This window comes from Staurois parvus, unplaced genomic scaffold (genome assembly GCF_062004578.1).
Source record: "Staurois parvus isolate SC_StPar_1 unplaced genomic scaffold, SC_StPar_1.0 ptg000581l, whole genome shotgun sequence".
Taxonomy (NCBI): Eukaryota; Metazoa; Chordata; class Amphibia; order Anura; family Ranidae; genus Staurois; species Staurois parvus.
The window spans coordinates 7,861,413-7,887,472 of NW_028318377.1; the positions used below are offsets into that span (position 1 = coordinate 7,861,413).

Genomic DNA, 26,060 nt, shown 5'->3' on the forward strand with positions numbered 1-26,060 from the left:
GAGATGCTGTATATACTGATCATGTTTTTCAGAACTGTAGTTCTGACAGCTACAAATGCTCACTAAAGCAAATTTTGACCTGCCTGTACATTCCATATTCTGGAAATATAGGACACAGGTTGAGTATACATAGACCCTCAGACATTCCCAAGCAATGAATGAGAAGGTTGGGCAACAATTGGTCAAAAAGAGATATGGAAACAGGCCTAACAGCAACAAAGGTGAACAGATCCAACTTCAGAGTGGTTGCTGCAAGCACCTTGCAACTAATAGCTTCATTTGCAGAGGACTTGATGCCCACCCAGTGAAAACTTTGTAAAAGCATGCACAGAGGACCAGATGGCAAGAGCCATCGGCTTCATGCCCAATTGCTCAGGAAACATGCACATACCTGTTCAAGAGAATGCTTACAAAAGCAAGAGGAGTTTTGTCCTTTGGACTGCAAGCTCTGGCGAGGAGTTGTCTTTTCCATCTAACTATGTTAGACCTTAAAGCAGGGTGTCCTTTGCAAGGTCCTGAGAATAGGAAGTCCGTGTTCCTGATGGAAGGCATTGCTTTGAGGAAGGTTGTGTTGGTTTGGACTATGTCTAGGCAGAAAAGAGCTTTGGAGTAGGGCATAAAGATGGAAGAACTAAGTCTTCATTGAGGTGGGAGACTGACACCACCTTAGGAAGAAAATATGGTCTTGGACCTTGGTCTTTGTGAAGGATGAGCTCCTTACAGGAGAGCCACTAGTTTAGAGATACATCTGACAGAAATGATGCAAAGTGGCCTTCTTGGTTGCGATCATCTAAGGAGATTTCCTTGATAGACTCAGAGAGTGGTTTCTGCAGGGCAGAGAGTACCAAACTGAGTTCCAAGGAGACACAGAATTTAGACAAGGGAGATCGAGGCCAGAGGTTTTTGAAAAAGAACAGACCAATGGTCCAAAACCTGTGTCTTTTCAGAGTGTTTTAAGTGTAAGTTCACCTTTTCAGAAAAGATGAAAAGGTAAACCAACATCCTACATCTTCCCTACCCCCCCCCGTACCTGGTGGTACATCCTTCCAGGAGGGATCAGAGCTGCCCCGACTGATTGAAGCAGTCACGTGCCAGCGCTGACCAAATGAATCGCTCTGACCCGTCTTGGAAGTCCTACATAAAAAAGGGGAAGAGCGGGGACTTCAAATGCCGGACCACTACACCAGTTGCATGGACACCGACACCTCATCACACACAAATACTGAATGGGGGCCAGAATGTGACGCACAGAGTAATCTCTATGATGAAAGTGCCTGTGTTTACACCAGACAAAAAAGAATTACTAGGTATGATGATGGATCTTTCTGGAAGTGGCTTTCCTTGCCTTCAGTAAGGAATGAGACTCAGAGATCCCTCTGTGCTTTAAGACTTGTAAAGCTAAACAGGGGTGCATGTCCCTCCGCACCACAAAAGCCACCTGCCTAAAATATAACTTTTAATTACACAATTTAAAACTATATCTAAAAGGAAAACAATTGTAAATACCTATAGGGTGAGAGAACAAACCATTGTGTCAGTTTATAGAACTAGAGAGCAATTCGTATCCATGTGGACATGTCTTATGCCTGAAATATATGCTGTTTCAATATCTGAGGATAGTGCACTATTCTCGCTTACTGCAACAATACACTACCTTTACTAAGGATCTCAAAGGATGAAAATTCATCTGGCTATGATATGTAATGCGGGTACACCCATCCATGTGGATATAAAACACCACGAATGGACAGGCCCCATATTCCACATATCAACAAAATGCCTCTCTAGGGATGATCACATCTGTATCCCAATAAACATGAGTATTCCTCCACCCCAAAAAGTCAAGGTAGAAAAGAAATTGCATGTTATCCAAAAAGAAAAAAAAAAGGAAAATGCGCTCCCAAATTAACAACAACCTCCAGAACTCCTTCAAATTGGAGCTTCTTCAGAGGTGAATAAAGTAAACTCAAATAGTGAGCAGAAAGAAAGGGTGCAGTCACATGGCAAATGGAATTATTGTTGCAGTGAGAAAAAATAGTACACTATCCTCAGATATTAAAAACAACATGCATTTCAGGCATAAGGCATGTTGTTCTCCTTTGGATATACCTTTAAATTGTGGAATTAAAAGTTATATTTTAGTCAGGTGGCTTTTGTTATGCAGAGGGAACCCCCCCCCCCCCATTTACCTTGATTTGTAATTGCACCATAGGACTTTATGTTTTTGTATATTCTAGGCTATTCTTTTTTTTTGGTTACCTTTAAGACCTGGACTTAATAGCCAAAGCTGTTACAGTCAGTGACTGAGAAGCAGGAAAAAATATAATGCCCTGAGACAGCAAAGTATGGCATGTTAGAAAGAGACCAGGGGTTGTCTCCTGGAAGTCTGTATATGTCTGTTTTGTTCTAGACCAGTTAGTGCAATGATAATCACTTGTCTTCTTTTTCGGGGGGATCAGGCAAGGTAGAATTTGCACTGCAGGGAAGGTATAGATTAGCCTCAACTGAAACCATGGAATTATCAAGGCATCCAAAGCAAGTGCAAGAGGATCCTTGGTCCTAGCCACAAACAGTGATAGCGTGTTGTTGAATCTGGGTGCCAGGATATCCATATCTGGGGTCCCTCCATCTCTGACATATCAGGTTGTAGAAGTCAGGGGGAAAGGCTCACTCCCCTTGGTTCAGGCAGTGGTAGCTAAGGTAATCTGCCTTCAAGTTGTCCACTCCACTAAGATGTGCACAGCAGGGATCACTGAACAGTGTTTTTCTGTCCATGAGATGATCTGGCTTTTTTCCTTCAAGGATGCATGACTCCTAGTGGTTGATCTAGGCCACAGCTATGGCGTTGTCTGACTGCACCCTTATTGGGTGCCCTTGCACAAGGGTGATGTTAGGGGTCCAGTGTTGCAGAGCCATCCTTATTGCTCTAAGCTTCAGGACTGGTGACCATGTTCCCTGAACTGTGAGGGACTGAAAACCTTTTTCCCAGCCAGATACACTGGGATCTGTCATTATTACTTTCCAGTGAAAAGGAATTAAAAGTTTCCCTATTGTTAAGGTTGGGATGGAGATCCACCAAGCTAGGGAATTCCCTGCTTGGCTGGACAGGAGCATGAGTAGGTAGAGGGAAAGAGCACCTTTGTTCCATGCCAGATGTATCGGAGAAGTCTCAAACAAAACTGGGTGAATGGAACAGCCTTGAAGGCTACCATCGGATCTCGAACTCTCAAGCATATCTTTTACATCAAGTCCTGAGTGTGAGTTCTTAGAGAAATCGGTTTCTTCTCTGGAAGTAATACCTTTGCTTGGAATGTGTTTAGGATCAGACCCAGGTATTCCAAATGAAGAGAAGGTGAGAGAGCAGATTTTTGGAAGTTGATACCCCAACTGAAAACCTGAAGCATTGGAATCATCCTGTGGATGTTTGCAGATAGCTGGAAGGGCGAGGAAGGAGAAGTTTGTCTAGATAACCTGTGACTTGAATGCCATGAGTTCTGAGAAGAACAGGAAGGGGTGCAAGGATCTTTGTGAACACTCTGGGAGCAAAGGATAGGCCAAATAGCAGTGCAGTAAACTAGAAGTGATGGTCTCCTACTGCAAAAGTGTAGGAAATGCAGATGACATGGATAAATTGAAATATGCAGATAGGCATCCTGTAAGCTTATGAATGCAAAGTATTCACCCCCCCCATCTCAGGGAGGCAATAACTGACCTTGTGGATTCCATGCAAAATTCTGGAATCTGAAGGTATTTGTTGAGAGATTTTAGGTACAGGATGAGGGTACTGCAGAACTACCTCCTTGGACAAGAAATGGTTCATGTCATTCTGCAAATCTGACTGTCTTTGGGCAGATTTTGGTTGATTTGAGAGAAGAAACCACAAGTCTGGGACATCTGTGACTATAACAGATGTGCCTCCACTCTTTAGAAGTGGGGGTGCCCCTTTATTAGAAACTATGAAAGACGTGGTGGAATCTGTGGGCCAAATCTCATGCTGAAAGAAAGGGCAGAATTTTAGAAGGTTTAGAAGTTGAAGCCTGGGTAGAGAGTTGAGGTGGTCTGCGTTTTGAAGAGATAGAGGCTCCTGAGGAGGGAGAGTTTGGAATTTTCCCTCCTGTAACATAATTGTTTTTTTTTATCAAGAAAGCAGAACGTTTTATTAAATAAAGACAAGAGGTTACAGACAAAAAATCTCCTGTGACATCTTCAATGAATTTGTCAAGTGCCTCAAAGAGATGTCCTACTTCAAAGGCCATATGTGTAAGACATCCTTTACAGGCAGCTTCGGCTGACCAGGTTTTGAGCCACAAAATTGTGCCAAGGTTAGCGCCCACAGGAGCCAATGACCAAAGCTTCCATTGTTGTATTAGAAGACAATGAATAATTGATTGAAAAATCCAAAGAGAAAATAATAAAATAGTTAAAGTATCTAAGAGGGATTTCTTCGTAAGAGAGAAGAGATCTGTCACATTAGGACACAAGCAAAAAATTCAAGACTCATGGAGTGGGCAAAGGGAACACCAAGGGGGCATGTCCTCAAAAGCCTGCCAGTGTCCCGTCACCTAAAAGGTACTAGCCCAAGGCCTCATTCATATGTCCGGTCCGTGTGAAGGGCCATCTTCAGCCACCCAGGATGCACAAGTATTCTATGCAGGCAGCCTGTTGAAATCAATGACAGGCGGCCGGCGGCATGGACTTCCATGAGCATTCCTGGAGTGCACATCCATGCAGGTCCAACGCATGGATCAGAATGCGTCTGTCTGTGTCCTGATCCATGCAGCATACCTGCATGGCTGTGCACTCCAGGATGCTGAGGTCTGTGCAGCTGGCCACCTATCATGGATTTGAACAGGCTGCTAAGTTCAGGTTTTTTATTTCGTTTTTTTTTTTTTAAGAGCTGCTATGCTTTTAATTTTTAAAGCAAAAAGGTGGAGTTGGGCTTTATTCTGTGAAATTCCCCCCCAAAAAAGCACACACGCTATACAGGAAGCAGGACAGTAGCTATATACATCCTAAAAATCTGTACAGTGTACCTAACTTCTCTCTTCTTCCTGCATCACCAATCACTTCCACACTCCCAAGGCAGTTGTGAATCTCATTGGTGGCTGGGCAATACTTATTACTGGACTTTATTATGTAGGATTTACTGTGTGTGATTTTTAGCAAGAAGGGTGTTCTTGCATTACTTACAACTTCTAGCATTCATTAGCACAAGTTCATAATACAATAGACCATGATTAGCATCAAGACTCAAGGCAACTTGTCTTACCAGAATCAGAGTCCACTTCTCCTGGCTGTCATTTTTAACTCTTGAAGCTGCTGTGATCAGAGCATTGAAAGTGTGTACATCTCCTGTGCAGAGAAAAATAAGATCATCTATAAAACTTTTCTCCACAAAAGAACAATAGAAAAAAAAAAGTCTGCTTGGCTTTATAAGAGAGGGTCCAGTCACACTTGCTGCATGTTAAAACTGTCAGTTTTAGTGTGCTGGTACGTGCCCATTCTTGGGGGGGGGGGGGGGGGAGGGCAGTAGCTTTAAAACAGGGGTTAAAATTTTGAGCCCAGACCTACTAACCGGTCACAAAACTTACTCTCCACCCGTTGCCCCACCTATCCTTGCCCAGGTCTACCCCCAACCCCCCCCCCCCGGCCCACCCCCAACCAAGCCCCCTTAAAGCTTATGAAATTACATTTTCCTTTAGAATAAATAGTCCAAAATATAAAACTGTACACAGTAATGTATATCCCAGCTCCCCTGTACTCCATTATAGTGATATGACATGTATACAGTAATGTATATCCCCCTCCCCTGTACTCCATTATAGTGATATGACATGTATACAGTAATGTATATCCCCCTCCCCTGTACTCCATTATAGTGATAGGACATGTATACAGTAATGTATATCCCCCTCCCCTGTACTCCATTATAGTGATAGGACATGTATACAGTAATGTATATCCCCCCTCCCCTGTACTCCATTATAGTGATATGACATGTACACAGTAATGTATATCCCCCTCCCCTGTACTCCATTATAGTGATATGACGTGTATACAGTAATGTATATCCCCCTCCCCTGTACTTCATTATAGTGATATGACATGTACACAGTAATGTATATCCCCCTCCCCTGTACTTCATTATAGTGATATGACATGTACACAGTAATGTATATCCCCCCTCCCCTGTACTCCATTATAGTGATGTGACATGTATACAGTAATGTATATCCCCCCTCCCCTGTACTCCATTATAGTGATATGACATGTATACAGTAATGTATATCCCCCCTTCCCTGTACTCCATTATAGTGATATGACATGTATACAGTAATGTATATCCCAGCTCCCCTGTACTCCATTATAGTGATGACGTGTATACAGTAATGTATATCCCCCCTCCCCTGTACTCCATTATAGTGATATGACATGTATACAGTAATGTATATCACCCCTCCCCTGTACCCCATTATAGTGATGACATGAATACAGTAATGTATATCACCCCTCCCCTGTACCCCATTATAGTGATGACATGTATACAGTAATGTATATCCCAGCTCCCCTGTACCCCATTATAGTGATGACATGTACACAGTAATGTATATCACCCCTCCCCTGTACCCCATTATAGTGATGACATGTACACAGTAATGTATATCCCCCCTCCCCTGTACTCCATTATAGTGATATGACATGTACACAGTAATGTATATCCCCCCTCCCCTGTACCCCATTATAGTAATATGACATGTACACAGTAATGTATATCCCCCCTCCCCTGTACTCCATTATAGTGATATGACATGTACACAGTAATGTATATCCCCCCTCCCCTGTACTCCATTATAGTGATATGGCGTGTATACAGTAATGTATATCCCCCCTCCCCTGTACCCCATTATAGTGATATGGCGTGTATACAGTAATTATATCCAAGCTCCCCTGTACTCCATTATAGTGATATGACATGTATACAGTAATGTATATCCCAGCTCCCCTGTACTCCATTATAGTGATGACGTGTATACAGTATGTATATCCCCCCTCCCCTGTACACCATTATAGTGATATGACGTGTATACAGTAATGTATATCCCCCCTCCCCTGTACTCCATTATAGTGATATGAAGTGTATACAGTAATGTATATCCCCCCTCCCCTGTACTCCATTATAGTGATATGACGTGTATACAGTAATGTATATCCCCCCTCCCCTGTACTCCGTTATAGTGATATGACGTGTAACAGTAATGTATATCCCAGCTCCCCTGTACTCCATTATAGTGATATGACATGTATACAGTAATGTATATCCCAGCTCCCCTGTACTCCATTATAGTGATATGATATGTATACAGTAATGTATATCCCCCCTCCCCTGTACTCCATTATAGTGATATGACGTGTATACAGTAATGTATATCCCCCCTCCCCTGTACTCCATTATAGTGATATGACGTGTATACAGTAATGTATATCCCCCCTCCCCTGTACTCCATTATAGTGATATGACATATATACAGTAATGTATATCCCCCTCCCCTGTACTCCATTATAGTGATATGACATGTATACAGTAATGTATATCCCCCCTCCCCTGTACTCCATTATAGTGATATGACATGTATACAGTAATGTATATCACCCCTCCCCTGTACCCCATTATAGTGATGACATGTATACAGTAATGTATATCACCCCTCCCCTGTACCCCATTATAGTGATGACATGTATACAGTAATGTATATCCCCCCTCCCTTGTACTCCATTATAGTGATATGACATGTACACAGTAATGTATATCCCCCCTCCCCTGTACCCCATTATAGTGATATGACATGTACACAGTAATGTATATCCCCCCTCCCCTGTACTCCATTATAGTGATGACGTGTATACAGTAATGTATATCTCCCCTCCCCTGTACTCCATTATAGTGATATGGCGTGTATACAGTAATTAAATTCCCAGCTCCCCTGTACTCCATTATATTGATATGACATGTACACAGTAATGTATATCCCCCCTCCCCTGTACTCCATTATAGTGATATGGCATGTATACAGTAATGTATATCCCCCCTCCCCTGTACCCCATTATAGTGATATGACATGTATACAGTAATGTATATCACCCCTCCCCTGTACCCCATTATAGTGATGACATGTATACAGTAATGTATATCACCCCTCCCCTGTACCCCATTATAGTGATGACATGTATACAGTAATGTATATCCCCCCTCCCCTGTACTCCATTATAGTGATATGACATGTACACAGTAATGTATATCCCCCCTCCCCTGTACTCCATTATAGTGATATGACATGTATACAGTATGTATATCCCCCCTCCCCTGTACTCCATTATAGTGATATGACATGTATACAGTAATGTATATCCCAGCTCCCCTGTACTCCATTATAGTGATATGACATGTGTACAGTAATGTATATCCCCCTCCCCTGTACTCCATTATAGTGATATGACATGTATACAGTAATGTATATCCCAGCTCCCCTGTACTCCATTATAGTGATATGACATGTATACAGTAATGTATATCCCAGCTCCCCTGTACTCCATTATAGTGATATGACATGTGTACAGTAATGTATATCCCCCTCCCCTGTACTCCATTATAGTGATATGACATGTATACAGTAATGTATATCCCAGCTCCCCTGTACTCCATTATAGTGATATGACATGTATACAGTAATGTATATCCCAGCTCCCCTGTACTCCATTATAGTGATATGACATGTGTACAGTAATGTATATCCCAGCTCCCCTGTACTCCATTATAGTGATATGCCCAATCCAATCATCCGGTTACATCTGGAGATATAAAAAACAGCGCAGGGCAAGGTCAGCAACTGGGCGTACGTTAATATAAAATAAGCATCCACTTACATGTACATTAGAGAGTATCAGCCACAATATGAAGAAGAGTCAACAGCTTACAGGATGCAGCATGGTGACAGGTAAAAGAATGAAAGGATTTCAAAAGCTCCTGCACATGGGTGTGCGAGACTAGAAACAGAGATATTCAGTGGAACCCAGATATATATCAAAATTCCAACGGGTAGGCCAAGCCTTACTGCTCTCGTGTACGACTTGGGGAAGTCCAGAGTCAACTGCAGAGAAAAGAAACCGAGCGCACCGGCCTAGTGCATTATCCCAGATACAAGTTTATTAAAAAAATTGATGGGATTATACTCACAAAAGAGTGAAGACAAAATTGCATAGCAAGTGACAGTCACTGAATGTATAAAGGCAAAAGAAAATTGTGCGCTGTCAAATAATGAGAATATTAATAGATGAGCTGCTGCAAACACGTGTTATACGTGTAAACATAAAAAACAGGACTAAAACAAATGAAAAGTGCTGTGCTGCTAGCATAAATCAACACATGCAAATATACGAACAAAAACATGACTGATAGTCCCAAAAGCTGATAAAGCATAAAAATAAATGCAATTCTTCAAAAAAAAAAAAATCCAAATGAGAAAAATCTTCCTGCTGCAATCATCAGCAGGAAGATTTTTCACTTGTCTGGATTTTTTTGAAGAACTGCATTTATTTTTATGTTTTATCATCTTTTGGGACTATCAGTCACATTTTGTTTGTATATTTGCATGTACTGATTTACGCTAGCAGCGCAAAACACTTTTAACTTGTTTTAGTCACTGAATGTATATTGTTGGCTCTGAGGAAGAGGGTTTACCTTAAAACGCGTCAATCTCTATTTGGCCCTCGGATGTCACTTCTTTGACGTCAGGGCCTTTGGCTCTCTGTAGAATATACATTTAGTGACTATCACTTGCTATACAATTTTGTCTCTCGCTTGCGAGTATAATCTCATACATTTTTTTTAATAAACTTGTATCTGGGATAATGCGCTAGGCCGGTGCACTGTTTTATTTTCTCCACAAAAGAAGGAAAGATCCAGGATCCACAGACAGCTGTGGCAGCACAGCCTCAGCTCAAAGCTGGTATTTACAGGCAGCTAGCAAAGAAACACAAGCTGCACCCTGACTGGAGGTGGGAAGCTGAGGGAGAGAGGCACAGTGCACAGCTATACTGGGTTGTCAGCAGTGTAAGGAAAAACTGTAGCGTTTCCAGGCATCTTGCCCCTTTCTCAAGTATTAGGATAGAGGATCACTCACTTGGTACCTCTTCTATTCTTTACATTGAATACAAGATGATGAGATCCCTCACCGATGCCAACATTTTCTCTTCCCGGTACCAGGTGTTTGGCTGTCTTTATTGGGTGGTGTGGGATGACATAACTCCCAAGCATGTGCAGGAATTCCTTCATGCTGGCACCAAGGCACTGTGCCAAGAATGCATCCTAAGCTGCGCATGCACAGTTCAGGGATCATTCTAAGGAAGGCTGTGAACAGGCAGGTAAGTTTGTTTTACTGCAGAAGAAAGACTTTCCTCTAAATACTTTGACTTGTGCCTACCAAAAATCATTTGACTTTATCATTTGAGCTTGACTTTAGTATGCCTAATGCTCTGTAATTAGGAACTGTATTACTAATACAAAGATGCACAACAGCTGCAGTTCTAGTTATATTCGTGCTTATTTTTGTCTTCCAACTGCTGTGCAGACTCACCTGTTAGCCTGTTATTGAGAAGGTCTGTGTACATGTCAAATGCCTTGCTGGAAGCTCCATGCTGAAAAGACGAAAAAAAAAAAATGGTTAAAAAGAGAGTGAAAATTGTTTGTATATTCAAAGGCGCGTAAACATGCTTATGCGTATACACACATCCAGTTCTCCTTCATCCACAGACCTTAATGGCTGTGTGTTGAGATATTTTGAGGAGACAGCAAATTTACATTGTTATACAGGCTGTACACCCACTACTTTACATTGTAGCAAACTGTCATTTCTTCAGTGTTGTCATATACATACATATATACATACACACACATTATATGTATAAACACACACATTATTTATATATAATTTTTTTTTGTATAATTTATGTGTATGTGAGCATTTATCCATTATTGTTGTCACGATATTATTTTAGAAGGGATTTTATGTATTAATTGTTTTTTATACACTGTATAAGCTGAGCGCTTCATCACAATATATATTTTTTGTTATTTGCACATATCCTATGGTATAGGGAAAAGGTGATAGCAGCTGGCTTTGATTAAAGATTCCGTGGAGCACAGGAGGACCTTTTCTATATTTGCTTTGAGTCATTGTCCATCTGCACTGTGAAGTGGCGTCCAATGAGCTCTGAAGCATTTGGCTGAATATGAGCAGATAATATTGCCGGAAACACTTCAGAATTCATCCTGCTGCTTTTATCTGCAGTCACATCATCAATACATACAAGAGAAGCAGTTCCATTGGCAGCCATACATGCCCACGCCATGACACTACCACCACCATGCTTCACTGATGAGGTGGTATGCTTAGGATCATGAACAGTTCCTTTCCTTCTCCATACTCTTCTCTTCCCATCACTCTGGTACAAGTTGATCTTGGTCTCATCTGTCCATAGGATGTTGTTCCAGAACTGTGAAGGCTTTTTTAGATGTCATTTGGCAAACTCTAATCTGGCCTTCCTGTTTTTGAGGCTCACCAATGGTTTACATCTTGTGGTGAACCCTCTGTATTCACTCTGGTGAAGTCTTCTCTTGATTGTTGACTTCGACACACATACACCTACCTCCTGGAGAGTGTTCTTGATCTGGCCAACTGTTGTGAAGGGTGTTTTCTTCACCAGGGAAAGAATTCTTCGGTCATCCACCACAGTTGTTTTCCGTGGTCTTCTGGGTCTTTTGGTGTTGCTGAGCTCACCGGTGCGTTCCTTCTTTTTAAGAATGTTCCAGACAGTTGTTTTGGCCACGTCTAATGTTTTTGCTATCTCTCTGATGGGTTTGTTTTGTTTTTTCAGCCTAATGATGGCTTGCTTCACTGATAGTGACAGCTCTTTGGATCTCATCTCAGAGTTGACAGCAACAGATTCCAAATACAAATAGCACACTTGAAATGAACTCTGGACCTTTTATCTGCTCGTTGTAATTGGGATAATGAGGGAATAACACACAGCTGGCCATGGAACAGCTGAGAAGCCAATTGTCCCATTACTTTTGGTCCCTTAACAAGTGGGAGAAACATATGCAAACTGTTGTAATTCCTACACCGTTCACCTGATTAGGATGTAAATACCCTCAAATTAAAGCTGACAATTAAAGCTGACAGTCTGCAGGTAAAGCACATCTTGTTCGTTTCATTTCAAATCCATTGTAGTTGTGTATAGAGCAAAATATGTTAGAATTGTGTCGATGTCCCAATATTTATGGACCTGACTGTACATACACACACATACATTATATATATATATACACACACACATTATAAAACACACACAATCCCCTAAGGCATTGTTTCTCAAATTTTTTTCAGTCAAGACACCCTTTAAAATATAGACAGTTTCAAGGCACGCATACTAAAATGTAAAAAACTATACTAATAGTTTTATGTAATGCAGCAACATCCACACATGTAGGAAGCCAATGGTAGAGGGATTTATTCTTCCAAAGCAAATACACTTATGCACACTGATACTGAATAGTATTCCAATGTTTTCCCTCAGTTTATCACTCAGCTAATGTGACCCCTTACTAACAGAGAGGAGCAGGGAAGGGTCAAACAAGGATGCCGTGCATGCGACCGATATCCTCCTTATCAACTGATGGTGTCATTGGTTGTTAGGACGCAGGCAGCTAGAAGGTTGTAATGGTGCACAGTTAAAACTATGGCTTTATGTAACTAAAAGGCAGGCTTGATCCATCTGTTGGCTTGTTGGTAATTTTTAGGCATTTTGTCAAAGCACCCCTGAAGAAACTTCAGGGCACCCTGGTTGAAAAAGGCTGCCCTAAGGGATTGAACTCAGATTTAAATCTGAATTTGTTCTCTTGATTTTAAAACAACCTTTGTTTTATGTTATATTGGATTATTATCGTTGTTATGCTTATAATGTTAGTATTTTTCTTGTGAGATGGTCTGAATAGTATATACATTTTTTTTAATAAGAGGTATCTGCTTTTGCACCTTTCGTTTGTGATGTGGAAATCATCTGCACCTGACAGTCCTTCGTTCTAGTTATTTTCATATCGTTTAGAGAAATCTGATTAACTTGCTTTCAATGAACTGATTGATTCCAGTTTTTGAATTGTTATCAATAGATTCATGTTTATTCATGCAGTTGGATGTGTTCTGATCTGGAGCAAAGCACTAGCAACATAGTCCAAAACTGTTGAACAATGAACTTATTTTGCTGTGTTTTTGGCATGTTACTACTTTTTTATATTAAAAATTGTGCAGCAATCATTTCTCACACACACAGTTAGGTCCATTTATATATTTGTTCAATCTGAGTTTATTGAGGTTTCTATTAAAACATATGATAATAGGAAATACAGATACATTGAGAGAAGGTATATGAAGGTAGGGTATCAGAAACCAATCCTTGCACATCAGCAATCAAAAGTGTTAATATGACACATATATGTTACATTCATCCGAATTGGTGAAATATGACAAAGATGTATAACAGCCAGACATGAGAAATAATCAAAGCATAAACAAGACCATAGCCCCTAGGCTCCATGGCCCTAGAGACAAGAGTCGTATGGCGTGGGGACACATTTCAAGAGTATAACCAAGAGGGACACAAACACTGGAGGAAATGGTCATCTGATAAAAGGTATACCGAAAAAGAAAAAAGAAAAAAAGGAGGTAAAGAGCAGAGGAGGAAAAAGAAAGAAACAAGAATGGCACACCCGCTCCCACCAAGGCTACACCAGGGAGGGGTCGGCACCACCTGCAACCCAGGAGTGAAATCCGGAAGAGAAGCGGAACATGGTTCAAGGGGTCCAGGTAGAAGAGAACAGATCCGTTCTCCCCAATTCCCGCACCAAAATGCGTTCAAGGTCATGCATAGAGTTAACCCATTCCTCTAGGGAGGGCACAGTAGTGGACTTCCAGTGGCGAGGAATAACTGCTATGGCTGCGGCCATATGGTGTCTCAAGATATCCCATTTCACAGATTTTATAGATCCAGGCAGTATGGAAAGAAGGGATAGCTTTAAAGACGGGAGAACAGACGTTGTCATCATTTTACAATACAAGTCAAAAATAGATTGCCAGAATTTCCGGATAGGTGGACAGGACCACCAGATGTGTAACAGAGTACCTTGCAAGCGTTGGCAATGCCAGCAAGTGTCGGGGACTGAGAGGATGAAGCAACAGGCATCTGTACCATCTAGTTATCAACTTGAAACTTTTTTCCTGAGTTTTGGAAGCTGGGGATATCGCGTAGGTCAAAATGAAGCATTTTTGCCAATCCATAGGGGAAATAGTAAGTTGCAAATCCACCTCCCAGGCATGGGTATAAGGAGGAAGATAGGGGGATGATGATGCGCAAAGAAGGATCAAGTATAATTGGGAAACTACATGGATGGGAAGCTGAGACTGGAGCTGGAGTAGTTCAAAGGTAGTTGGTGAAACAAGAGAGTCGGAGACAGAGGAAAAAGAACGAACATAGCACACTACCTATTGTCGCTGCAACCAGAGGAATGAGGGTGGGAGGAAGGACGCAGTGGCGGTCGTTGAGCGCAAGGAAAAGTCAGAGCAAAGGACTTGTGCCAATCTCCTGTGATCTTGGTTATTTCAAATTCCAATGGTGGGGGCAGAGAGAGCTGGGGGGAAAGCTGGGGTCCCAAAGAACGTGATCATGGGCCCCACATATTTAGAGAGGCAGTAAGTAGACATTCCGCACTCCCATACACGAAGAACATGTTTAGTGACACTAAGAGTGGAAACTAAGAGCGGAAAGGTTCGAACGGATAAACGTGGAATCCAGAGCAATGCTTGGAGATCAATAGGGCACATGGGTTGTTCTAATTGGACCCAAAGCTTAGAGGAGCGGTTATGAAACCAATCAAGGATTCGAACAAGAATGGCTGCTTAGTGCCATTTATATATTTGGACACAGGCACAATTCTAGTTTTTTTTAAGTATTTACCAAAACATATTCAAGCTATAGTTATATAATGGATATACAGTTGCAAGAAAAAGTATGTGAACCCTTTGGGATTATGTGGAGTTTTGCATGAATTGGTCATAAAATGTGCTCTGAACATCATCTAAGTCACAACAACAGAAGAACACAGTCTGCTGAACATAATACTACACAAACAGATGTTGCCATGGTTTAATTGCACATAACATGTAAACATTCACAGTGCAAGGAGGAAAAAGTATGTGAGGCCCTAGCTTAATGACTTTTCCCAGAGCTAATTGGAGCCAGGAGTGAGCCAACCTTGACGCCAATCAGTGTGATGATATTGGATGTGTTGCTGACAGCTGTCCTGCCCTTAAAAAAAAAAAAAAAACACACACACCTGTTTTGGGTTTACTGGTTTCAAGAAGCACTGTCTGATGTGAACCATGCCTCGCAGAAAAGAGCTCTCCGAAGACCTACGATCAAGAATTGTTGACTTGCATGAAGCTGGAAAGGGTTACAAAAGTATCTCCAAAAGCCTTGATGTTCATGTGCCCACGGTAAGACAGACTGTCTACAAATGGAGAAAGTTTAGCACTGTTGCTACTCTCCCTAGGTGTTGTCGTCCTGTAAAAATGACTGCAAGAGCACAGTGGAGAATGCTGCATGAGGTAAAGCAGAATCCCAGAGTGTCAGCTAAAGACCTACAGAAATCTCTGGCACATGCTAACATTTTTGTTGACACATCTACAATAAGGAAAACATTAAACAAGAATGGAGTACATGGGAGGACACCACGGAGGATGCCATTGCTGTCCAAAAAGAATATTGCAGCACGTTTGAAGTTTGCAAAAGAGCACCTGGATGTTCCACAGCACTACTGGCAAAATATACTGTGGACAGATGAAACGAAGATTGAGTTGTTTGGGAAGAACACACAAAAGGCACAGTACACCAACATCAAAACCTCATTTCCACTGTAAAACATGGCGGAGGGAGCATCATGGTTTGGGGCTGCTTTGCTGCCTCAGGGCCTGAACGGATTGTTGTCATTGATGGGAAAATGAATTGCAGAGTTTATCAAGACATTTTGCAGGAACCATCTGTCCGCCAACTGAAGCTCCGCAGAGGTGGGTGATGCAACAGGACAATGACCCAAAGCATACAAGTAATTCAACAAAAAAATGGCTGCAACAGCACAGAATACGCCTTCTGGAGTGGCCCAGTCAGAGTCCTGACCTCAACCCGATTGAAATGCTGTGGCATGACCTTAAGAGAGCGATTCACACCAGACATCCCAAGAATATTGCTACACTGAAACAGTTTTGTGAAGAGGAGTGGTCCAAAATTACTCAAGATCATTGTGCAGGTCTGATCTGCAACTACAGGAAACGTTTGATTGAGGTTATTGCTGCCAAAGGAGGGTCAACCAGTTATTAAGTCCAAAGGTTCACATACTTTTTCCTCCCTGCACTGTGAATGTTTACATGTTATGTGCAATTAAACCATGGTAACATCTAATGTTTGTGTAGTATTATGTTCAGCAGACTGTGTTCTTCTATTGTGACTTAGATGACGTTGAGAGCACATTATATGCCCAATTCATGCAAAACTCCACGTAATCCCAAGGGGTTCACATACATTTTCTTGCGACTGTAGGCTGAAAGTGCACACTGTCAGGTTTAATTTGAGGGTATGTACATCCAAATTGGAGGATTTAGGAATTACAGCTCTTAAGAGTAGCCATCCCCCCTTTTTCAAGGGACCAAAAGTAATTGGACAAGCGGTTTCCTGGCCAGGTGTGGGATACTCCATTATTTCTTCATCAATTAAGCAGGTAACAGGTCTGGAGTTGATTCTAAGTGTGGTATTTGTATTTGGAATCTATTGCTGTGAAACTACATCATGTATTCAAAGGAGCTGTCCATGCAAGTAAAACAGGCCATTGTAAGGCTTCAAGAATGAAACATCTATCAGAGAGATAGCAGCAACATTAGGAGTGACCAAATCAACACTTTTGGTACATTCTGAGGAAAGAAGATCGCACTGGTGAGCTCAGCAACATTAAAAAGGCATTGACGTCCATGGAAGACAACAGCGGTGGATGATCGCAGGATCCTCTCTGTAATGCTTATGAAATGTGTTGGCCTTGGACCCTTTGTTTCTTGGGTAATTTTTACAATAAAGAATTGTCGCCCAAATGCCAGGGGCATGAGAAGTGACGATTTCATTTCTTTAGCCAAAAGAACACAAGATATTCTGCTGAGAGCAAGATAAAAACTTGTTTATGGAATGAACCGTGTTTATGACTTCTAGTACCCTCACATTAGGAGATAAAAACCTGTTTAAGGACATCTAAGTTAAAAAACCTTAAGTCTGGGGGAGATAAAAAGAGGTTTTGGGGTAGATAAGAAGCAAAAGTGTGACTTTTCAGATAATGAATATGGTGGTTGAACATGACTGTTATCCTCGCAGAACCCTACTGCTAGCCCCTCCCATGGTGGGTGTGGCGCCTCCCACTATTGGACCGCTTCCAGAAAAAGGGTTTATAAGGCGGAGGTCAATGCAAGACCAGTGGAAGCTCCCCTAGTGCCCAGAGGACGCTCTGACGCTGGGATTTTTACCAAGGCTATATGGGCTCATCAACTGGTCGCGTCTATGGCTTCTCCGTGACCCCCTGAGCAGTTTGGTTCCGATGGGATTTGTTCCTCCCAGCTTCCACATAGCTTCAGTAATGTATTAATTCTATGCTGTGACGCTGTCAAATGATGTGTCTATTTCATGCTGTAATGCTCACATTATTATTGGTGTGTGTTATTATGCAGATTGTGATGACTATAAGATATATCCTCCTGTGTGTTGTGTGATAATAAAAGTGGCAGTTTTGACAGTGCAAGAATATTGCAGTTTGATTCTGTTATTTCTTGGAGTGCCGGGTGAATGCTATGATGTACCAGGGCACGTATTCATTAGGTAGAGGGTCTTTCACAATGCGTAGAATATGTAATGGTTTAAATGCTGATTAAAAGTACCTGCACGACTGCATGTTGATTGTGTGCATGTATATGACTTGTTTTTAGTAACTGCACCCAGCATCACTATTACACTCTCTATGGTAAACGAAAACCGATTTGCAACATCCAGACAAGTGAAGGACACTCTCCAGGAGGTGGGCATATCATTGTCAAAGTCTACAATCAAGAGAAGACTTCATAAGAGCAAATACAGAGGGTTAACCACAACGTGCAAACCATTCAGCCTGAAGATAGAAAAGCCAGATTAGACTTTGCCAAAAAACATCTAAAAAAGCCAGACCAGTTCTGGAAAAGCATTCTTTGGACGGATGAAACGAAGATTAATCTGTACCAAAATGACGGGAAGAAAAAAAAGTGTGGCGAAGGCTTGGAACAGCTCATGATCCAAAGCACACAACATCATCTGTAAAACATGGTGGAGGCAGTGTGATCCTATGCCTGTCCATTTGAATTGAGACCTCTTACATTGGAGGAATTTAAGTTATTTTTGGGCCTCACCCTTAACATGGGGCTTACAAAAAGATAAAATGCAGGACATGCTTACTGGTCCACACACCCACTCCACCACATGCCCATTTATTCTGCTGTAATGTCCAGGCCAAGTTATGGGATGATCATGCGATTGCTTCATTTCAGCGACAGTACCCAGTGCCCTCCCTGAGATCATCCCAGTTATGATAAATTATGCAAAATTCGCCCACTTCTTAATTTTATTTTTCCCAAAGATTTCCTGAACTTTACATCCCTGAACAAAACGTATGTGTGGATGTGGGGAGTTAGAAGAGACACCAGTTTTCATCGTCCCCCGTGTCTCTCCCAACCAGGCCTGTGCATCGAAGACAGCTTCTGACGTTTTCACACGCCACTTAAATTTTAGCCCATATTTCTAACAGCCTGCCATTTCCCTGTTTTCAATATCTCTGCTGATCATTTGCCTGCTGCCTCAGCCAACCATGCCACTGTCTTCTACCTTAACTCACCCTGGCCTGTTTACCGACTATACTTCTGCCTGCCGTCTGGATTATCAACCGCATTTATGCCTTCTTCCTGGATTGACCTTGGCTTGTTAATCGACCATGTTTTTTACCTGCCTCTTGGATTGATTTTTTGCCCTGCTACTCTAGTAGTGGGATTCAAGATAACACATAGGTCTCACATATGTAAGGGGCTTCAAAGTAGAGTTCTGAGTAGAGATAACCAGTTTTTGGTTTTCTGGAGGTCCTGTAATTACAGGAAAAGGATCTGTTTGTCTGGAAGCTTCAAAGAAATTGGGTGGGTCGAAGCCCCTGTGCCCTGCTACTACCTGACAGAGGCCCTAAAGCCTGATGTTGTTGCCTGCTGCCTGGACCAATACTTTGGCTGTGCTGACCATATCTTTGCCTACTGCCTGTACTGACCCAGGACCTTTAATTGACCATGTTCCTGCTTGCTGCCTGGACAAATACTTTGGCTGTGCTGACCATATCGCTGCCTGCAATGACCCAGGGCATTTTATGGACCATGTTCCTGCCTGCTGCCTTAACCAAAAAGTTTAAACAGGTAGTCAAGAAATTAAATGTGTAATTTATACCCCTAGGACAGCAGTTCTCAACCTGGGGGTCGAACGACCATTTCACAGGGGTCGCCTAAGACCATCGGAAAACACATATTTCCGATGGTCTTAGGAACCGAGACACCGCTCCTGTCTCAGGCGATGTGTGGGCGGGATGATATGCTGCCCCTGTCACCTGGCCACACCTCCGGGATCACTCAACAGCTCCGCCTCCTCGCCGCTGATTGGCCACCGGAACTGTAGCTCAGGAGAGGCACACAGGCGGCCAATCACCGGCGAGGAGGTGGAGCTTGGAGAGGAGGAGCCGAGCGGCAGAGCGCGTAGATCAAAGAAGATCGAGGGAGCTGCAAAAGCGATTGAAGAGAGAGGCCAGAGAAGGAAGACAGCTGACAGGTAAGTGCAAATTTTGCTGCTGCAGCCAGGTATGCAGGCTGTAGATGGGAGAGGGAGAGAGCGAGCCCAGGCTGGAGCAGGAGTCAGCAAGGTAAGTATCATTGGTGTCAGTGGGAGGGATAGTGCCCCATCATTTGTGTCACTAATACCAACGATGGGGCACTATTCCTCCCCCCACTAACACCAACGATGGGGCACTATTCCTCCCCCCACTGACACCAAGAATGGGGCACTATTCCTCCCCCCACCGACACCAACGATGGGACACTATTCCCCCCCCCCCCACTGACATCAATGATGGGTCACTATTCCCCCCCCTGACCCCAATGATGGGGCACTATTCCCCCCTCCACCACACTGACATCAATGATGGGGCACTATTCCTCCCACTGACACCAATGATGGGGCACTATTCCCCCCACTGGCACCAATGATGAAGCACTATTCCTCCCACTGACACCAATGATGGGGCACTATTCCTCCCACTGACACCAATGATGGAGCACTATTCCTCCCACTGACACCAATGATGGAGCACTATTCCTCCCACTGACACCAATGATGGAGCACTATTCCTTCCACTGACACCAATGATGGGGCACTATTCCTTCCACTGATACCAATGATGGGGCACTATTCCTTCCACTGATACCAATGATGGGGCACTATTCCTTTCACTGACACCAATGATGGGGCACTATTCCTCCCACTGACACCAATGATGGGGCACTATTCCCCCCACTGACACCAATGATGGAGCACTATTCCTCCCACTGACACCAATGATGGAGCACTATTCCTCCCACTGACACCAATGATGGGGCACTATTCCTTCCACTGATACCAATGATGGGGCACTATTCCTTCCACTGATATCAATGATGGGGCACTATTCCTTCCACTGACACCAATGATGGGGCACTATTCCTCCCACTGACACCAATGATGGGGCACTATTCCTCCCACTGACGCCAATGATGGGGCACTATTCCTCCCACTGACGCCAATGATGGCGCACTATTCCTCCCACTGATGCCAATGATGGGGCACTATTCCTCCCACTGACGCCAATGATGGGGCACTATTCCTCCCACTGACGCCAATGATGGGGCACTATTCCTCCCACTGACGCCAATGATTGGGCACTATTCCTCCCACTGACGCCAATGATTGGGCACTATTCCTCCCACTGACGCCAATGATTGGGCACTATTCCTCCCACTGACGCCAATGATGGGGCACTATTCCCCCCACTGACACAAATGATGGGGCACTATTCCTCCCACTGACACCAATGATGGGGCACTATTCCTCCCACTGACACCAATGATGGGGCACTATTCCTCCCACTGACACCAATGATGGGGCACTATTCCTCCCACTGACACCAATGATGGGGCACTATTCCCCCCACTGACACCAATGATGGGGCACTATTCCTCCCACTGACACCAATGATGGGGCACTATTCCCCCCACTGACACCAATGATGGAGCACTATTCCTCCCACTGACACCAATGATGGAGCACTATTCCTCCCACTGATACCAATGATGGGGCACTATTCATCCCACTGACGCCAATGATGGGGCACTATTCCTCCCACTGACGCCAATGATGGGGCACTATTCCTCCCACTGACACCAATGATGGGGCACTATTCCTCCCACTGATACCAACGATGGGACACTATTCATCCCACTGACATCAGTGATGGGGCGCTAATCCTCCCACTGCAAAATTACAGTTATGAAGTAGCAACGAAAATAATTTTATGGTTGGGGGTCACCACAACATGAGGAACTGTATTAAGGAGTCGCAGCATTAGAAAGGTTGAGAACCACTGCTCTAGGACATCTGACAGTGTTCCTTGCATGTTGGGCCTCTCTTTGTATCTAGGCTGTAAAAAAGTTTCACACATGTGGTATCCCCATACTCAGGAAGAGTAGCAGAATGTGTTTTTGGGGTGTAGTTGCAAGTATGTTGTGTGAGAGAAATAACTTTGTACTATGACAATTTTGTGGAACACAAAAAAAAAAAAAAAAACAGAAGAAAATCTTCATTTTCAATAGATTTGTGGGAAAAAATTACAACTTCAAAAAAAAAAACTCACTAAGCCTTGGACGGTCTACTTTCCAAAAAAGGGGTCATTTGGGGGGTAACTGTACTGTCCTGACATGTTAGTGTCTCAAAAAATGAAATATGCAGGCCATACATGGTTCGAATTCCGAACGGTTTTCGTATGAAAATCGGAAGAATAATCGGTCGATTTTCGCTCTGTTAGTGGGGAAATGGCCGATTTTTGTGGTTCCTCCACATTTCGTTTATCGGGCATGCTGGGAAATATGTGAAAAACGATCGATTTTCGAAATCATTGGTGGCACCATCGGATTACAGAACGAACGACGTATCGCTTTTTGGACAAAACATCGTTCGGAATTCGAACCATGTATGGCCTGCAATAGGCCCTCAGTATATCAGGTGTGATCAATTTTCAATGATTCATACCATCTCCTAGATTGTAAGCTCCAAGGAGCAGGGCCCTCCTTTCCCTCTTGTATTGAACTGTATTGTTGCTGTATTGTCTCCCTTTATATTGTAAAGCGCTGAGCAAACTGTTGGCACCATATAAATCCTGTATAATAATAATAATAATAGTAATAATAACTTGTAGACTATAACTTTCACATAGACCAAATAATATAGACAGATTTAGGTTATTTTTACCAAAGAAATGTAGCAAAATAAATTTTTGCCAAAATTTATGAATAAAAATTCTTTATTTGCTAAATTTTACAAAAGAAATTAAGAAAAATGCATTTTTTAAAAATTTTTGTGCTTTTTTCATTTATAGCGCAAAAAATAAAAAATCCAATGATGATTAAATACCAGCAAAAGATATAGCGCAAAAAATAAAACAACAAGTGCTGATTAAATACCACCAAATGAAAGCTCTATTTGTGTGAAAAAAAGGACAAAAATGTCATATGGGTGCAGCGTTGCATGACTGAGTAATTGTCAGTCAAAGTATGACAGTTTTAGTTTGTTTGTTATTGTAAATGCACAGCAGTCAGTATCTCAGTTCTCTTTCTCGCTCAAGCTTTTCATTTTCAGGACCATCATTTTATTTTCTAATGGTAGTGTTGCCAAACTGATGTTAGTCTTTTACCATAACGACGATAACATTTGGAGGAGCAGGATGGAAACAAGTTCTGACTGTAAATGTGATTTTTGTTTCTGGAAAAATTGCCCATACTGTAATGAAACCTGTTTAACACGTATGGGATTATATGAAATTAGCAGGTCCCAGTGAAATGCGGCTTCCCAACAAAATTAGCTGACCCAGTGATGGCAAGAATGTTCTACAAATGATTTTTCTATGCATTTGAATGAAAATCTAACCGTGTATGGCGAGCCTTACTTTTTACACCCAGAAATCCAAGAAGGGATAACCGCCCCCCCCCCCGCACGCACGCACACACACACTCAATCTTCAGTCAAGTCAGGCAGTCAGCAAGCACAAAGCTAGTGTTCCCAGAAGCATCAAAGTATCCTAGATTAAATTCATGTTTAACCCCTTGGGTATATGTGGAATTACACCCCAAAATACATTCTGTTACTTCTACAGAGTATGGGGATACCACATGTGTGAGACTTTTTGGGAGCCTAGCCACATACAGGAGCCTGAAATCCAATGACCACTTTGAAAGCTTGACAGTGCGTAACTTCCTCATTACACTTCCTCACTACCTATCACAGTTTTGGAGGCCCTGAAATGCCAGGATAGCACCAACCCCCCCCAAATAACCCCTTTTTGGAAAGTAGACACCTCAAGGAATTTAAAAAGAGGCATGGTGAGTATTTTGCCAAACTAATTTTTTCTCACAAGGTTTTGAAATATTAAAAAAAAAATGTTTTTGTTTTCTTTATTTTCCAAAAATTTGTGGCAACAAATGAGATCTGCAAAATACTAACCATGCTTCTTATCAAATTTCTTAGGGTATCTGCTTTCCAAAAAGGGATCATTGGGGGGGGGATTGGTGCTATCCTGGCATTTCAGGGCCTCCTAAATTGTGATAGGTAGTCAGGAAGTGTAATGAGTAAATAAAGCCCTTTAAACGCCTGAAGGAGCATATTGGATTTTGGGGTCCTGTACTTGGCTACACTGCTAAAGTCTCTCACATGTGGTACCCCCATACTCGGGAGAAGTAGCAGAATGTATTTTGTATATGTAATTCCACATATACCCATGGCTTGTGTGAGCAATATATCATTTAAGTGACAACTTTGTGTAAAAAAAAAAAAAAATTATTTTGTCATTGTCTTGTGGAGAAAAAAATAAATCTTTAACCACTTGAGCTCCAGAGGATTTACCCCCCTTAATGACCAGGCCTCTTTTTGCTACTCGGCGCTGCACTAATTCAACTGATAATTGCGCGGTCATGCAATGCTGCACCCAAACAAAATTTACGTCCTTTTTTTCACACAAATAGAGCTTTCTTTCGGTGTAATTTGATCACCTGTGCGCCTTTTATTTTTCACACTATAAACAAAAAAAGGCCAAAAATTTTGAAGAAAAACAATATTTTTTACTTTCAGCTATAAAAAATATATAGTAAACTCAAAGTTGGTTATAAATTTAGGCCAAAATGTATTCTGCTCCATGTTTTTGGTAAAAAAAATCCCAATAAGTGTATATTGATTACTTTGTGTGGAAGTTATAGCGTCTACAAACTATGGTATAAATACTGCAATTTACGCCATTTTCCTGCTATACAGCGCTGTGCTAGTTTAACGGACAATTGCGCGGTCATGCAATACGGTACATAAATGAAATTTACATCCTTTTTTTCCCCACAAATTGAGCTTTCTTTCGGTGGTATTTGATCGCCTGTGCGGTTTTTATTTTTTGTGCTATAAAAAAAAAGGCTGACAATTTTGAGGAAAAAAAAACAATATTTTGGACTTTTTGCTATAAAACATGTCTAGTAAAAAAAAAATGCAAAAATCAAATTTAGTCATAAATTTCTGCCAAAATGCATCCTGCGACATCTCTTTGCTAAAAAAAAAACCCAATACGTGTAAATTAATTGGTTTACGTGAAAGTTATAGTGTTTACAAATGGCGGGAAAGATACTGGGATTTTTAGTTTTTTTTTTATACTAATAATGGCGGCAATCAGCGAATTATGGCGGCTATCAGGGACTTATGGCGGCAATCAGCGACTTATGGCGGGACTGCGGCGGACATTCTGACATTGGGGGGTACTGACTTGGGGTCACTGACAACCCCAAAAACACTAATACAGTGATCAGTGCAAAAAAAAACAAAACAAAACAAAACAAAAAAAAAAAAAACACTGACACTGTACTAATGGCAATGGGGAGGAAGGGGTTAACTTTATTTTGCAAGGAAGGGTTATAGGAGTGAGGGGAGTGTTTTACTAGGGGGCGGGGGTGTGTACTGGACGGGACAAGGCTGATCGAGAAAGAGAAACTGTTCTTTCTCGATCAGCTCATCCTCGAGCTGACAGGGAAGTGACAGACAGCACAGCTACTGCAGCTGTGCTGTCTGTCACTGTTTGCCGCCCGTCGCCGGGAAACAGCCACTAAGGAGAGGCTGTGACCCGGCGACTCACATCTGCGGCGGTGATCGGCGGGACAGATAGGGCGGCGGTGTGCCTGGCGCACGCCCCCTATTTGTTTACAAAACACATGTTTTAAAACGTGGTTTTGCCTGCGAGTGCCGCCCTGCCGCCGTATATGTACAGTGGCTGGGCGGCAAGTGGTTAAAATATGCTCAAAATCCCCAAACCACCATAGTTTCCCTTCAACATGGCAATATACTTCTGATCATTGGTCAGTGTTGTAATAAACAAGTAATACCTTCACCATTCCTCGAATCATGGTACGGAAGGAATGCTCATCTTTTTCTGGCATTAGGTTAAAAATTCTCTCTGCATTGTTGTTATCCCTTAAAAAAAATAAAAAAGAATAAGGTACAACAAGATCCATAGAGACACAGTAATTTCATGC

General features: G+C 42.3%; 1 protein-coding gene across 1 annotated transcript in view; it reads right to left on the reverse strand.

The window, feature by feature from the left end:
• PTCD3 (pentatricopeptide repeat domain 3) overlaps nucleotides 1-26,060 on the reverse strand; it is a 134,110-nt gene that overhangs the window by 60,259 nt on the left and 47,791 nt on the right. Inside the window, exons 10-12 of the mRNA XM_089692316.1 lie at nucleotides 25,911-25,998; nucleotides 10,632-10,692; nucleotides 5,270-5,352 (exon numbers count right to left, since the gene is read on the reverse strand). Coding sequence (XP_089548442.1) covers nucleotides 5,270-5,352; nucleotides 10,632-10,692; nucleotides 25,911-25,998 — 232 coding nt within the window. The remainder of the gene's footprint in view (nucleotides 1-5,269; nucleotides 5,353-10,631; nucleotides 10,693-25,910; nucleotides 25,999-26,060) is intronic.